General features: G+C 32.7%; 1 protein-coding gene across 3 annotated transcripts in view; it reads left to right on the forward strand.

Moving 5' to 3' along the window:
* The window catches only part of LOC150095259 (kelch-like protein 40a), a 90,758-nt gene that overhangs the window by 17,779 nt on the left and 58,218 nt on the right, over positions 1-14,761 (forward strand). For 2 of the 3 annotated variants that reach the window (XM_090410785.1, XM_090410786.1), the window contains exon 4: positions 11,816-13,291. The exons of the other annotated variant lie outside the window; for it this stretch is intronic. In XM_090410785.1, the coding sequence (XP_090266911.1) occupies positions 11,816-12,258 (443 nt within the window). In that variant the 3' untranslated portion in view covers positions 12,259-13,291. Of the gene's footprint in view, positions 1-11,815; positions 13,292-14,761 lie in introns of those variants that run through there. 3 annotated transcript variants of the gene reach the window in all.

The following is a 14,761-nucleotide window of genomic DNA, read 5'->3' on the forward strand; positions in this document are numbered from 1 at the left end:
AAACACTTCTGCATCTCATCTTGGTTATTGGTGGTGGTAAAGGAAGCCATTTGGAGTCATGGACATGATGGTCACTTAGAAGATGGCTTCATTATTTAGAATTGCTGAAGATCAAGCTTTATAGATAAAGCTTGATCTTCAACAGAAGTATAAGTTGAAGAGGTATGATGATAAATAGGGCAGTATTAATACTTACCTATTTACCATCATATCTCAAATTCTGAAACTGTGCATATTGAATTTGGATTTAGAAAATATCCAATCTTAGTTCGCTTTTCTCCAGGATTAATATTCAGTTAATAAAAATTATTTTCTTGACAAAATCAAAGTCAACAAAGTTAAGCTAATTTATATATATTAGAGCTTGACAAATTATGCAAAATCCAACTCACCATGCAAAAAATATACTTGCCCACCATCCTTTTTTTAATGATATGTCACAAAAAATCAACAGGAGTGCAAAAATTTCATTGGTGCTGTATGTGTGCTTTTAAAGATTTTGTTTAGAAAGTTATTTTTTATTAAATAGAAAATATTCTATTTTGTCCAGTCCACAGTTACTTGTCAGCTAGTAAAATTTACTCCTCATGTACAAGTGGGCAAGTGTATTTGTTGAGTCTTGTATTGTTATTATTATTATTATTACTTGACACCTCCAGGAGTCCAAGGACTCGTTACAGGAGAATACTCCACTCGAAACAACACTCTGTCTGCATTTCTTAATCCTTCAACACATAATGGCACTATCTACATATTACGCTACTGTCCATCATCTACACTTGGCTCATCTAGTACCAACTAATAGTATTTTTGTTTGTAAATTGCAATTGCATCTGGGTGATTTGCCTGTATGTGGGATGAAAAATCCGAGTTTCAGGAGAAAATACCTTGCTACTTCCATGTGCAATCAGCCAACTCAAAGTCAGTTACTTCTCATCATGACAAGAGTTGACTCAGGTTTTTTCCAATCAAAGGACACAATGTCCTGTCAGTGTTTTAATTTCACTACAGCAGCTTAGCATACATTCCTGTGTGTGTGCATGCACGCATGTGGCTATACTGATTATTCTTCCAACCTTGCAGAAACTATGCAAAACACATGTGTCTGGCATGTGATGGTAGTTTGGCGATATATATTATTCTTCCAACCTGCACATTGCAGAAGCTGTGCATAGTGTCTGTCTGTCAAGTGATCATGAATATGTTCATTTTATTAAGAAGAAGCAAGTTTCTATTTTTATGTTAAGTTTGAAAATGTTCTTAATTTATAAAGTTCAAAAAGGAAAAGTAGATAAAACATTAAATCAGAAGATTGAGTATTTTTCAAACCAGTAACAAACTCTGAAGCTCTATGTTGTATCGTCAACAGAAGTATCAAATAAAAATTGAAACACTTCAACGATAATAAAACATTTCACAGCTAAACATGACATTATTTTGCAGAATTGTAGTGAAACGCAAGAAGGCAATGCTTCAAATAAAATCAAAACCTATCAATAGAAATCATTTGAGCACTTTCAGGATCAGTTTTGAGCATATTAAAATGTAATTGAGAAGCATATTATAATGTAATTTAAAATGGTTAGCTCTTTTTTGTACCCACTTTTCCTGAATGAAATATAAAAACATATCCCATTTTACTCAGTTAAACTCCAAAAAATATACTGATGTGAAACATGCATAATACTGAGTGTGTTCTTTAAGTAAAATAGAAGGGGAAGTTTGTGTGTGTGTATTTATTATTTTTTTAATGGAATGTAATCAGAAAGAGTGTAATTAACACAATGACTAGTAGCCATGAGTTCTTGTATTCAAGAATAATGTTCTTGAACACAAGAAGAAATACTCCTGCATGGAGAAGAATCTTTCAACCAATAATACAATCACACAAGCTCTGTAAACTGTTTCACTAAAGCTCATAGTTACAGTAACAATATTTAAAATGTATCAATAGTTATATATTTATGAAGAAAAAATAATAACCTTGTGGCACCAGCAGCAAGTTTACACATATTAAGCCAGTGACAGTCAACATGTTAAATAAAATTATAAATTATAAAAATCAAAAGTAAATTTGAATTTATAATTAAATAGAGGGATTATATTTTCACCAATGAAATTTATTTAGAAATGTAAACTGTTTAAATTATTTACAAACATGATTTTTTTAGTTCCCTAAATAAAAGGTTTGTAAATTTTTTAGACCTTGATCTCATCAAGTCTCAAAACACCAAAATCTTCCTGTATAGCAGGGGTGTTCAACCCGTCGATCACGATCGACTGCAGAGCGATTTTTGGTCGATCTCTTGTGTATTCCTCCTTACTTACAAATTTAATTAAAACTGAAAACATAATATTTTATTTATCATTATTTTGTATTATTTTTAATTCGCTTTAAGTGTATTGCTATTGTTTATTTATTTTTCTTAAAATTGTCAAATCGGTAATTTTCTTACAAGTCTAGGTAAATGAATTAATTTGGATCAGTGGAAGTCAAACAGCGAGCCGAGTGAATACGATTATAAGCAAAGTGTAAAAATTCGATTGTAAATTAAATATTAAATATTCCAAAGCACATTACATCGATTTTTTTACTTAGGTTAAGTCCCATGTGAATATTGTAAAAAAATAAACTTTGTCTCGGTATAGTTTGTATTAGATGTTTTTGTAAATAACTCTTTTGAAGCTAACTATATATACTGCTTTAATATAAGAATATGTTAGAGTGTTAAAAACAAAGGCAATGTTTTTGTTGCCAAAGCTGTACATGGTGGCATTAGAAAGATTGTTATTGAAACTTGTATGTATGAGAAAGGCTTGCAGGCTCTAAGTGTAAACATCTCCGAAGTCAGCCAGAAAGAGTTCAAACAACTTTCCGATGGCTGGCAACTTACAATCAAAAGAAAGTGGAGGAGAACAAAAGGCATGCCGAACTTGAAACTTAAGATGAAAGACTCATACTGATTCTTTGGGGTTGCCAAACTTCATGCGAGGTCTCAGAGGAAGCCTAATAAAAAGGGACTGAAGCAAGCACAAGGGGTCCCGGTTCCAGAATTGCTGTCAGAGAGGAGGCCGCCCGGTCCAGAGTCACCGTCAGAGAGACTGCCCGGATCCACGTTGCTTGAGAGAGGAGTTTCCCGCTTCCAGAAAGGAGCTTCTCAGTTTGAGACGTCGCTAGAGAGAGACTACTTCTAGGCCCTAGACAAGGTTTCAAATTGCCGAAAGGAAGAGTTCCAATTGCCAGAGAAAAGTTTCCAGGCCAGGTTAATGTCAGACATTCACCAGTGTGTTGCGTTTTCATTACAATTTGATGAATCAAACGACTTCACTGATATTGCTCAGGTAATGGTATTTATTTGCATGGTATTTCAAGATTATTCAAGTAAAGAAGAACTTTTGAAAATTATACCATTATTGGGAAGGACTAGGGGAGAAGACATTTTTTCGGCATTTGATGAATTTGTGAAACAACATAAACTTCCGCTTTTTAAACTTGTGTCTATTACTACTGATGGTGCTCCTGCAATAATAGGTAATAAATCAGGCTTCATTTCATTATGTAAAAACGATGACAAATATCCAGATTTTTTAATGTACCACTGTATTATTCACCAACAAGTACTGTGTAGTAAAAGATTAAACACAAAACATGTTTTGGATATTACATTTAAAATTGTAAATTCTGTTCGAGGAAAAGCCCTGCAATGGTGGTTATTTAAATGACAGGCAGATGATGATAGGAAATGTAGTAAAAGATTAAACACAAAACATGTTTTGGATATTACATTTAAAATTGTAAATTCTGTTCGAGGAAAAGCCCTGCAATGGCGGTTATTTAAATGACAGGCAGATGATGATAGGAAACTTCTGTTGTACAATAATGTTCGCTGGCTCAGCAGAAGTCAATTTTTAGAAAGATTTCTTGTATTAATTAACGATATTTTCTTGATGAAAAAGCAGATATTTATCCACAATTGAGTGATAAAAGATGATTGTTACACTTATCATTTTTAGTAGATTTCTGTACGAAATTAAGCAATTTAAAATTAGAGTTACAAGGTAGAGATAAAAATTTAATTGACATGTTAAGTTCAATAAAAACTTTCCAACAATACTTACTTTTATGAAAGAAAAATATAAATGACTGCGAAATTTATACATCTCCCATATTTATTAAAATTTTTTGAACAAAATCAAGAAATGCTTTGCTATGATTTAAAGATTTTAATAAAACTGAAATGATTATATCTTTTATCAATAATCCATTTCAAGAAAACTTGAACATCACAGAAATTTCAAATAAAATTAGTGGGCTGTTTGATATAAACCAAGCTGAAGTAGAACTTGAGATAATAATCATTCAGAATTTAATTTACACTTAAAATCAATAAACAATGAAGTCATTTGGAAGTATGCACATGAAAAATTCCCAATATTAACTGATATTGCGCAAAAAATTCTGTCGTGTTTTGGATCGACATATTTGTCAGAATCCGCTTTTTCAAATATGACCGTCATAAAAAATCAATTTAGAAACCAAATTACAAATGATCATTTGGATGATTGCCTGCGATTGGCCACTTCTTCATATATTAACTTGACATGAAAATATTGCGAGGTCTAAACAATGCCAAATTTCACATTAAGTTTTTTTTTTTTTTAAATCAACCAGCATTTCCTGTAACTTGTGAGTTTGTAATCAATCTGTTGTTTTTTCTAACTTTGGTTTTCCAAAATAGAGAAATAAATATTTTATTCCAATATATTTGGGTTTTTTTTGTCGTATTAAAATAATTAACAGTGATAAATACATTTTTAAATACACAAATTAAATTTTTAGTTATGTATTTTATTTTTAGTTGTGTATTTTATTTTTAGTTGTTTATTTGTGCGTAATCAGATATCAGGTTGGGAGAACGTGATCTATATAAGAGAGTAGATCGCCGAATAACTTTTTATGGAAAAGTAGCTCGCATAGTAAAAAAGGTTGAACACCACTGCTGTATAGCAATACTTACAGACATCTGATCTGGATTGGATGTCTGTAAGTGATTATACTTATGGTGCCAATTATACCATGAATGTTAGTAAAGTGGATGAGAAAGTTTTTAAGGATTCTGGCATGTTTTATATATTAAGCATGGTGTTTTATTAGTTTTTGAGGGATATTTATTTAATCACAAGAATTAGAATAATCAGTTCATCTATCTCAGGCATGGTGGTAAAATACTAAAAAATTGGTAAAAAAAAAAAAAGAGAATCTAAGAATAGGTAGGTAGAAATATGATACTGTATGAGGGTCAACATGGCTTTGTGAAGGGTCAGTCATACCTTAGTAATTTCCTAACTTTTTTATAATAGAGTAACAGCTGAGTTGTATAAAGGAAATGGCAACACAATGATTTTGCAAAGGCATTTGGATAAGAGGGTGGCTGCTGGACAGGTATCAAAAAGTGGTATACGGAGAGGCAGAATCGAGGCAAAAACAGGTGACTAGTGGTGTGCCACAAAGTTTTAGTGCTGAGACCATTGCTGTTTAATTTGTACATAAATGATGTAGGAAATAACCGGAAAGGAAATATTCAGTTGTTTCCTGATGATACAAAATTAGGTAATAGTTAATAGAGTAATAGTTAATCAAGATAATGTGGAGAGCTTGCAGAACGATTTCAATAGGCTGTCAGTATGGGCTAAAGTTAATGGGTGTCAGTTTAATGTCAAGAAATGTAAGGTTATGTATTTTGGAATAAACAGATTACAAGCTGTGTATCACATTGATGGCACTGTACTCCAGGAAATAGATGAAGCTAGAGATTTAGGGATGGTGGTAGACAGAAGAGGACAGTTTAGAGGACATATTGCTAAGGTAGCCCATCAGATTATTTGGCTATTGAAGAACACATTAACAAGTAGAGATAAGGAAGTTGTCATTCCTCTTTATAAATCCTTGATATGCTTACATCTGGATTACTGTGCTCAAGTCTGTTCCCCTGGGTTTCTTGGAAATGAGGAAGCAGTGTAGAGGATTCAGAGGCAAGTGACCAAGATGGTGAGCGGCCTGTAGAATGTTCCCTATGAGGATAGATTGAAGGTGTGTGGATTACAAAAGTTGGTTGATAGGAGAAAAAAGAGGGGATATGATAGAAACTTTTAAGTTGCTTAAATGGTTTTATAGGATTGATGCAAGGGAAATGTTTCAGCACTTGGCTAGAAGGACCAGAACAAGGGGTCATCCCTGTAAGTTGAATAAAGGTGTGGTTAGTAGAGGTATGAGGACTAGATTTTTTGCTTGGAGAGTTGTGAATTGAGTGGAATGGGTTGGCAGAGTCAGTTGTGAGTGCTTTGTCTGTTAATGGGTTCAAGGAGAGGTATGATAGATTGAGTCTTCTGAGATGAGTCTTCGGACTCCATGGAGATGCCTTTATAATAATAATTTAGCATATGATGAAAAGATAGAGTAGACGTGTACAGGGAGAGGAGATAGACTCTTTGACATAACACCTCGTTCAGAGAGCAACTAGTCTCCTTGTACTAATGTGACCTTGACACCGCCTCTCACATACCACTACTAGGACCTCTTTCCAGGCGCAACCTAGCAGTGTATGTGGCAGTGAGATTATCCACCAGATGACCGAGAAGCTTCCTGTCTCATTATTGATATATTCAGGCCTGTGTACTCTTTGTCAGTCAGCGTGTAGCATCACTGTATTTATTAATATACCTTCAAAATGAGGCGGTTGGTTCTTTAAGTATCTGTGGCAAATCCTTAAAATCAGGCTGTCATTCACACTGCATGGAGAAGAGAGAGAAACCAGAACCCCTGCTCTGGAAGCCAACATGGCATTTGTCACTTCAAGTGTCCAGCAAGCATGGTAATGGTGTTTAACCAGGCAATGAAGTCATTTACCACTTAGTAGGTCTAGTTGCCATTTCCTCCAACTAGGAAAAATGGTGATATACTATACTAACACTGCTTACTGTTTTCTTTTGATTTTTTTTTTTTTTGAACACTATCTTGCATATAGTTAGTTTAGTGTTTTGAGTAATTTCTCTCTTATTCCATATAAATTTATTTAACTAACTTCCTACTGTACCAGATTTGCTAATTTTATTGTCTATTTCCATATTTAATTTGCCATCTTCACTAAAAATCACGCCTAAATAGCTGAAGTGTTTAACCTATTCTATAAGTTCTCCATTCAGCCATTTTCTATTCACTGCTGCATAAAGGTCTTTCCCAATTTCTTCTTTCTTCATCTCTGGGAATTTTGAGTGTTTCTTCTTGCATTATGGGCTGCCATTGCCATTTAGATTTTAATGTCTCAGTGTCTCAAACTATGATTTGAGTTCTATCCCAAGCATTATGCTTTCTACCAAGCAGTGAACTCTTCATTTTTCTCACCATTTTCAAAGTCCATGGTTCACTTCCATGTCATGATCAGAAGTATGGTACTGTCAAATCCCCCCCCCCTCCCATATTCAGTTCATCAGACAGTTACCTATAAAAAAAAAATTACCAGCAAAGCACGGGTGACCTCTTTTCCATTTACTACAATGCCTCTATTTTTCCATTCCAGATTTTTAAATATAGTTTTGTGGATATGAAAAAGGCATATGACAAGGTGCCAAGAAAAGCTGTTCAGAAATAGTTATTTGTAGTTATATAGTGTAATTATATTGATAGGCTATTATTAGATATTATATTGAGAAATACATTATCTGTATTCAGTTGTAAGTCAGCAGTTAGAATTGAAGGAAATATAGGAAGATAGTTTGATGTTAAATAAGGTATGAGGCAAGGGTACATATTATTTCCACTGTTATTCATCTGTATGGATGACATTATGAAGTGGTATTAAACCTGATATGAAAACTGAAGATATTAATCTCAGTTCCTTACTTGATGTACTGCTAGAATAAATGTGGTATGGAAATAAGCAATAAACAGATGCATACGATGAAAATAGCCAGAAACATTGAAAACATCGACTGCATGCTGAATGGAGAACCTATAGAATAAGTTAAACACTTCAGCTGTTTAGGTGTGATTTTTAGTGAAGATGGCAAATTAAACATGGAAAAAGACAATAAAATTAGCAAATCTGGTACAGTAGGAAATTAGCTAAATAAATTTATATGGAATAAGAGAGAAATTACTCAAAACACTAACTATATGCAAGATAGTGTTCGAACCAATTGTAACTTATGAATCTGAGAGCTTGGTTAAAAATAAAACACTTGATCAAAGACTGGAGACTACAGATATGAGCGTTCTGAGAAATATCAGGGAAGTGAGGTGAACATATGGCATCAATAGCAGTATCATAGTAAAAATCAGGATGTTAGGAAAGGACTTGACATTGTTAGATTCACAAATGTGTTAGCAGAGCTAATCTCAAGTGGATGGTCACTTAAACAGAATGGGAGGGGAAGGATAACTAAAGAAGTGTTCTTTATCAGGATGGCAGGAAAATCTTCAAGAGGAAGACCAAGATTTAGGATTGATACAGTAAGAAGTGCCTTAGAAGACAGAAATATTGGAATATTGACAGACAAGCTTGGAGGAAATTGTTGATAAGAAGATAGTAATTTAACTTTTCATGCAGTACTATCCTGTACATCTCTTGAGGATACATGTCAGGAATTTGATGATGAATTTTAAGTATTTCTTCTAAGGCTGCTATGAATAGTTTTTAGGTGATATCTTCTTATCTAATTCCTTTTTTTTAGATGAAAATTTCATACTTACTTACTCCATCTTTACCATGAGTTGCCTTAGACTTGAACTATGTTCAGGTGCAAACTTGACTGACTTGGGAAAAAGAATTAAAACCAAGTTTATTTATAAAATTGTTTGGTATCTTTAACATAATTTCATACTTGTTTTTGATTTCATAAGATGCAGTCACAGTTATATAATTTTTTTTCCTGATTTTTGGGGCTTCTAAAATAACTAACATTGAGATTGAATCAAAAGTATTTTCAAGATTGTAAAGCCAGAAGTAGCAGATTTTTGATATTCATTTGTCTTTTTGGTATTTATTTATTTATTCATTTTTTAATATTATTAAACATTTATGGTCAATACCATTGTATATTTTTCAAATCCTACTTGTTCTGGAGTTTGGCTGAAATCTAGCTTTTGTATTCTATTAATAGTAAAGATTTTTTGTAAAAATTTTATGTATTGTTGAAAGGTAGATCAGACAGTAAATTTTAATATCTTCTCTCTCTCCATTTTTAAAAACAACAAGAATAGCATTATTTCAGCATTTTTCTACTATCTTTTGTCTTAGGCAGAAGTATAAATTTTACTATAGTCATAAATGGTTTCCCATCTGCTTTCAAAACTTCTGTCCATTGTCTCATTTCACCTGGTAGTGATTTTCTGTTCATGCTTCTGTTTCTGAACCTCTTCCTTCCCCATTTGGAATATTGTATTTTTCTTTTTTTTCTTATGTATTGGTCTAGGTTTTGAGAATCATCCTTACAGCTTCATTGAAAGTTTCTGTTCTTCTCAAGATATTATCTTTTTATTTAATTAGTGCTCTACTTTCATCTTTGAGGTGCTAATTTATTTTGTGCCATAGTCAGTTCTCCCCTCAGACCTTTTAGGCTCAATGTTATTTTCCTTGCTATTTTTGTGTTAAAATGCTATGAAATGTTTAAGAAGAGGGAATTTCACTTTTTGTTTACACACACTGGGGGGGGGGTGTCTACCCCCCCCCCCTCCCGAGTTCCGGGTTGGTGAGCCGGTAAGACAAAAAACGTGACATAAAAACATTTCAAATTTCGGCTTAGCTTTTTATATATATATATATATATATATATATATATCTTCTCTTTATTTATATATTGTCACTCAAATCACTAGGGGAAGACTTCCACATGGAAATTTTCTCTCAGTTAAGGATTGTTGAGAACTGACCAGAACTTCTCACCTAATACAGCTTGCCATGATTGATCCTGTTTAGTACACTGCTTGACAAAATTAACAAAAAAAAAAGTTTAGAAAATGTGGCATAACTCATGCAGTTTGCAATAAAAGAAGACTAAATTTGGTATGTGGTGTATACAGTACAATAACAATGAAATGAATAGACAGAAAAATTACAGGGGACACACAATTTAGGGGTATATAGGAATTACCAAAAAAAATCGCATTACAAAAATCAACACAGTATGCTCAAAAACCTGATCCCCTCTAATTACTAAACAGGCCTGACTGCAGTGGACCATGATCAATATAAGGGTGTCTATAAGATTACAGCTGTGTGGCAAAAAAATTGTAGTCTTCCAGCCTAGCAAACTTTAGCTCACCAAGTGACCAAGGCAGACACTGTTGGCATGATGCAATGCAATGTCCATGTTCAGTCAGATAAGTTTGATCATGCTGGCTATAGCAGTTGTTGGATATCTTCAATTTGATAGTCTCACCATTTCAGTTCTGTGGGCAGTGGCATTATCGTGCATGAAAAGAAAATCTTAGCCCACCACACACTCCCTATAGTCTCACATGTTTTCAGTTATGAAGAAAATATTGATTCTCATTTGAAAAATTTTAAATAAACATTAAACAAGCAGCATATGAAGCAATCGGACAGAAACAAACTGGAAAACAAAACAAGATAGACCTCTTCCTTTGGTATACTGAAGAAATAAAAGTACTATTATAAAAAAAAAAAAAAACTGCATTTAATAAACATTTACACGATAAAACCAATATAGCCAAATATGAAGAATATAGAAGAAATAAAATAAATAACAAAATATGAATCATAAAGCAAAAATGGAGCACAAAGCAAGTATGATCCCAAATCAAAGAAAAGAAATTTGTAAAGAAACTTATACATAAATATAAGTCATAGAAAGAGAACAATGGGAAAACTATTTTACCACATTATACGAAGCCAAATAAGAAATGAAAATGCCTGAAGTACTACAGCAAGAAAACATAGATAACATTGACACATTTTGGGGAGAAAAATGCTGCAACCTCCATATGAAATTTGCCCCAGTCCCGAACATACTTCAGGTACAAATTTTGTTTGCTTACATTTGGATAAAGGATTAAACTAAATATATACAGTCTAACCAAGTGAAAAAAAAGCTTCCAACATCTTTATTCACGCTCACTATTAATTGGTTTCATATTTAACAACATCTTTATTCATACTCACTATTAATTGGTTTCATATTTAACAACATAAAATAACCTTTGAATGTAGCCAGTGTTGTGATATATTGTAGTTTTGTAAATAGAGGCATAACATGTTTATCTATACATTTGCAATTAAAAAACTCAACATTAGATGCATCCAGGTTGAGAAATGTTTGAGCTATCCATCTAAAAAATATATATTTTTTAAAATTAATTAATTAAAAAATACTATTAAAAATAGTATTTTTTAATTAATTGAGCAGTTGGCCCACTGCTACATTCTGTAACATTGGGCCAACTGCTCAAAAACATATTTTTTTTACTTAATTCAAGGAAAGTTGAATGTTTCATTTTTTGTTGCTTTTTATCAATTCAGTTTGCTATTTTTACTTCCATAATTGTAGAAATCGTTTTATGCATAATTCCTTCCTGTAATGCAATATGAAATAACACTCATCAATTATATGATAATCTACTATTTTGGTAAGTAAATAGAAGTGTATGTTACTCTTTTTAGCTGTTCTGGTCTGTTCAATTAATCGTCCAATTAGTCATGGTTTAGAGTGAATTGTGTAATTAAGAGATTGCCATAATTATGCTCTTGTGAAATTTGTTGAAGTTTAATTTACTCATCAAACTTGTTACTTTTTACAGATAGATGGCGGTCCCTTTGCGCTTTTCCTTATCCATTATTTTCTTCAGTAGTAATCTCTCATCAGGATTTAATTTATGTATTTACAACCAATATCTACCTTTATAACTCAGGGTCTGATGAATGGAAAGTAGTGAAGAAAGCTCATCCCTATCAGGGAATGAGAATTCAAAGTGCTCTGTCATATGCAGACTCCATTTACTTGGTTCCGCAGCAGAAAGGGCCCCTTGTAAAGTATACTCCTGACACGGGACAATTTGAAGAAGTCATGTACATTAATTATTCATTACAGTGTTCGTGTCTTATTGGTAACAATATATATGCTTTTGGAATAAATGAAATCATTGTATGCAATATTGAGAATATGACATTCAAAACCACTGAAATGCAAAATTCTTTTGTATTTGACCAATGTTGTAAAGTTCCTTGTTATATTCAAGTATGATTAATTTAAATATTATATACAGTAGATGTATGCTATAATAAACACCTCTATAATGAAATAATCGCCATAGAAAAGTACCAGCCTAAATCCCATAGAACCAATGCTATTTGAAGCTCATTGTTACAAACTTATAATAAAAGCTCAAATTTCATGATAGTGACTAAATTTCCTAGTAGATGATCACAATGGCAGGAAATTGTATATTGACAACTGAACAACATTTATCCATGACGGGAACCATACATAAACAATGGAAACTGCAGGAAATGCAAAAGAAATGGCGGGAAATTGTACACTTCCTATCAGAACACAAAGGATTGACAGAAACCAAATATAAAGAACATAGAACAAACACATGAAAAATTAATTTGCAAACAATAATGGGAGAGAGATAAAAAAAAAAGTAGAAGAGTATGAAATCCTAAAAATTAACATAGAATTAATGTTTCAATTTTGAATTGTTACATCAGCTTAAATTAATGTCATAATGAACCTGAAATCATCATAATGAATGTATGTAGATTGAACTTGGATTAAAAAAAAATCAAACTCTAATGCAAAATAGCTTTTACTTCATGGATAAAGAATCTTTCAAACACAGAAGGAACTGTTACCCATACAACTTTAACTTTTAATTAAAATTTGAATTCAAGAAATTATATTGTACCACATTTCTTTAATTTGCAGAGATCTAATGTCCATTATTGGATTTCTGTCCACTTAGGAAGCTGAGTTGTTTGCATCAGCTATGCTAATTATTTTTCCCTCCCCTTAAGATTACTAATAACAATATTCACTACTTGTGTTCCCTCCATCTATGTAACTGGAGCTGACCAATTATAAAGTTGCGTAACTGCTGAAGTTTTCGTGCTACTTTTGATTTTTATTATTATTATGTGACACCTCCAGGGAGTCCAAAGACTCATCGAGGGAGAGTGTGTCAACAGCATCCAGCTACTAACCGCGCTCAAACTTGCTTAACTTTTTGCGAGCCATTAGTAGCAGAGGCTCTACCAATCGACCAACCTTTGCTGGCTAGTACAAACTGCATATATGTTGTTCATTATGTGAAGGCTTCTTCAGGTAAGTGACATTAATGTGACTTTTGAAATTTAAATGTTACCTGCTGGATTTTTATGATTTCATGCTCTTCTAGTCTTTGTTTCTCATTATTGTTTGCATTTGTGCTTTTCACATTTTGTATGGTTCCTGTCAATCTTTTGTGTTCTGTCATCACTGTATGATTTCTTGCTATTTCCTTTGTTTCATGGGAATGGAGTGAGAAGGATCAAATCCCCCCCCCCCCTTAAATTCACTGTAGCAAACCCTATGCTATAACCAATTATTTGTCTGTGTCTCTGGGGTTTTACTATAGCAAACATCTACTGTATATATAAAAAAGAAACCTTTGATGATCGCCCACATTACTTTACCTACACTGTCGGATATCTTGTAAAATAAATTTTTTAATAAAGTGGTTTTTTTTAACCATTATTTTTTCTCTGTAACAATAATTAGTGGATTGAAACGTAATGGTGTTGATTATTTATAGCAGTACTTGAAAATATAAACACCAGAGGAATAGAATAATTTATTGAGCGAGTTATATTTCAATGAATTTTTATTCACTATCTTCATAACACAAATTACAACTGTTGTAAAACACAGCACTCAGTGTTGCAGAAACAAATTGTAACTGAATAGAAACCAATGTCTTATCATGATACCCTCTAAGGACTAGATAAAAATGTAGTTAATCAGATTGTTGACAAATTACTTATTGAAGTTAGTGTTTCAGAGCTGATGTTGATTCTAAAAATAGCCTCTTATACTTGTAACAACTTCTGTTTATTGCTTTAATTAAAGGCATATACAGAGCACTACATTTGTGTGGCAAGTTCTGACTTGCCACACGAATGATTGCCAATGTTGTCTTTATGTTCTTCAAGGCAGATGTTAATAGATCTATTGGTCTGTTCCAGGTAGGTTAATTTGCAGGCACATGGAACTTTATATATCTTAGAATATCTCCATGAGGACGAAGTCTGTCTATTCAAGATCAGTTGTTAGCTAAACATAGCTTGGAAGTGACACAGAGATTGTGAAGAATTTCAGCTACCTTTCAGAGTGGGGGGGGGGGAATAATTTTGTCATCTTGTGAGAGGTGTAGAATTAGCATTGTATGTATTTAGATATATGCAATCACAATTTTTCAATTTAACAGGAGAGAATCATGTGATTTCAGGTGTGTATTTTAATAATTATTTAAGTATATGAGAAATTAATGGCAAAAAAAATAGTGAAAGATATCAGAGCCATAAATTTTATGATTATGTTTAATATGAATTAATGTGTCTTAAATTTGTGGAGATACAAAGGTGGTCTGAAAGGTTCTCTGCCTAACAACAAAAAAAAAATTTATAATTTCAAAATAATTTTATTTTTCAACATAATCTCCCTTAAGACTAATACATTTATTCAAGCGCCATTATCACGTCCCTGT

Source organism: Typopeltis vanoorti, chromosome 20, assembly GCF_054136105.1.
Source record: "Typopeltis vanoorti isolate ZY-2024b chromosome 20, IOZ_Tvanoo_1.0, whole genome shotgun sequence".
In the NCBI taxonomy this organism is placed as follows: Eukaryota; Metazoa; Arthropoda; class Arachnida; order Uropygi; family Thelyphonidae; genus Typopeltis; species Typopeltis vanoorti.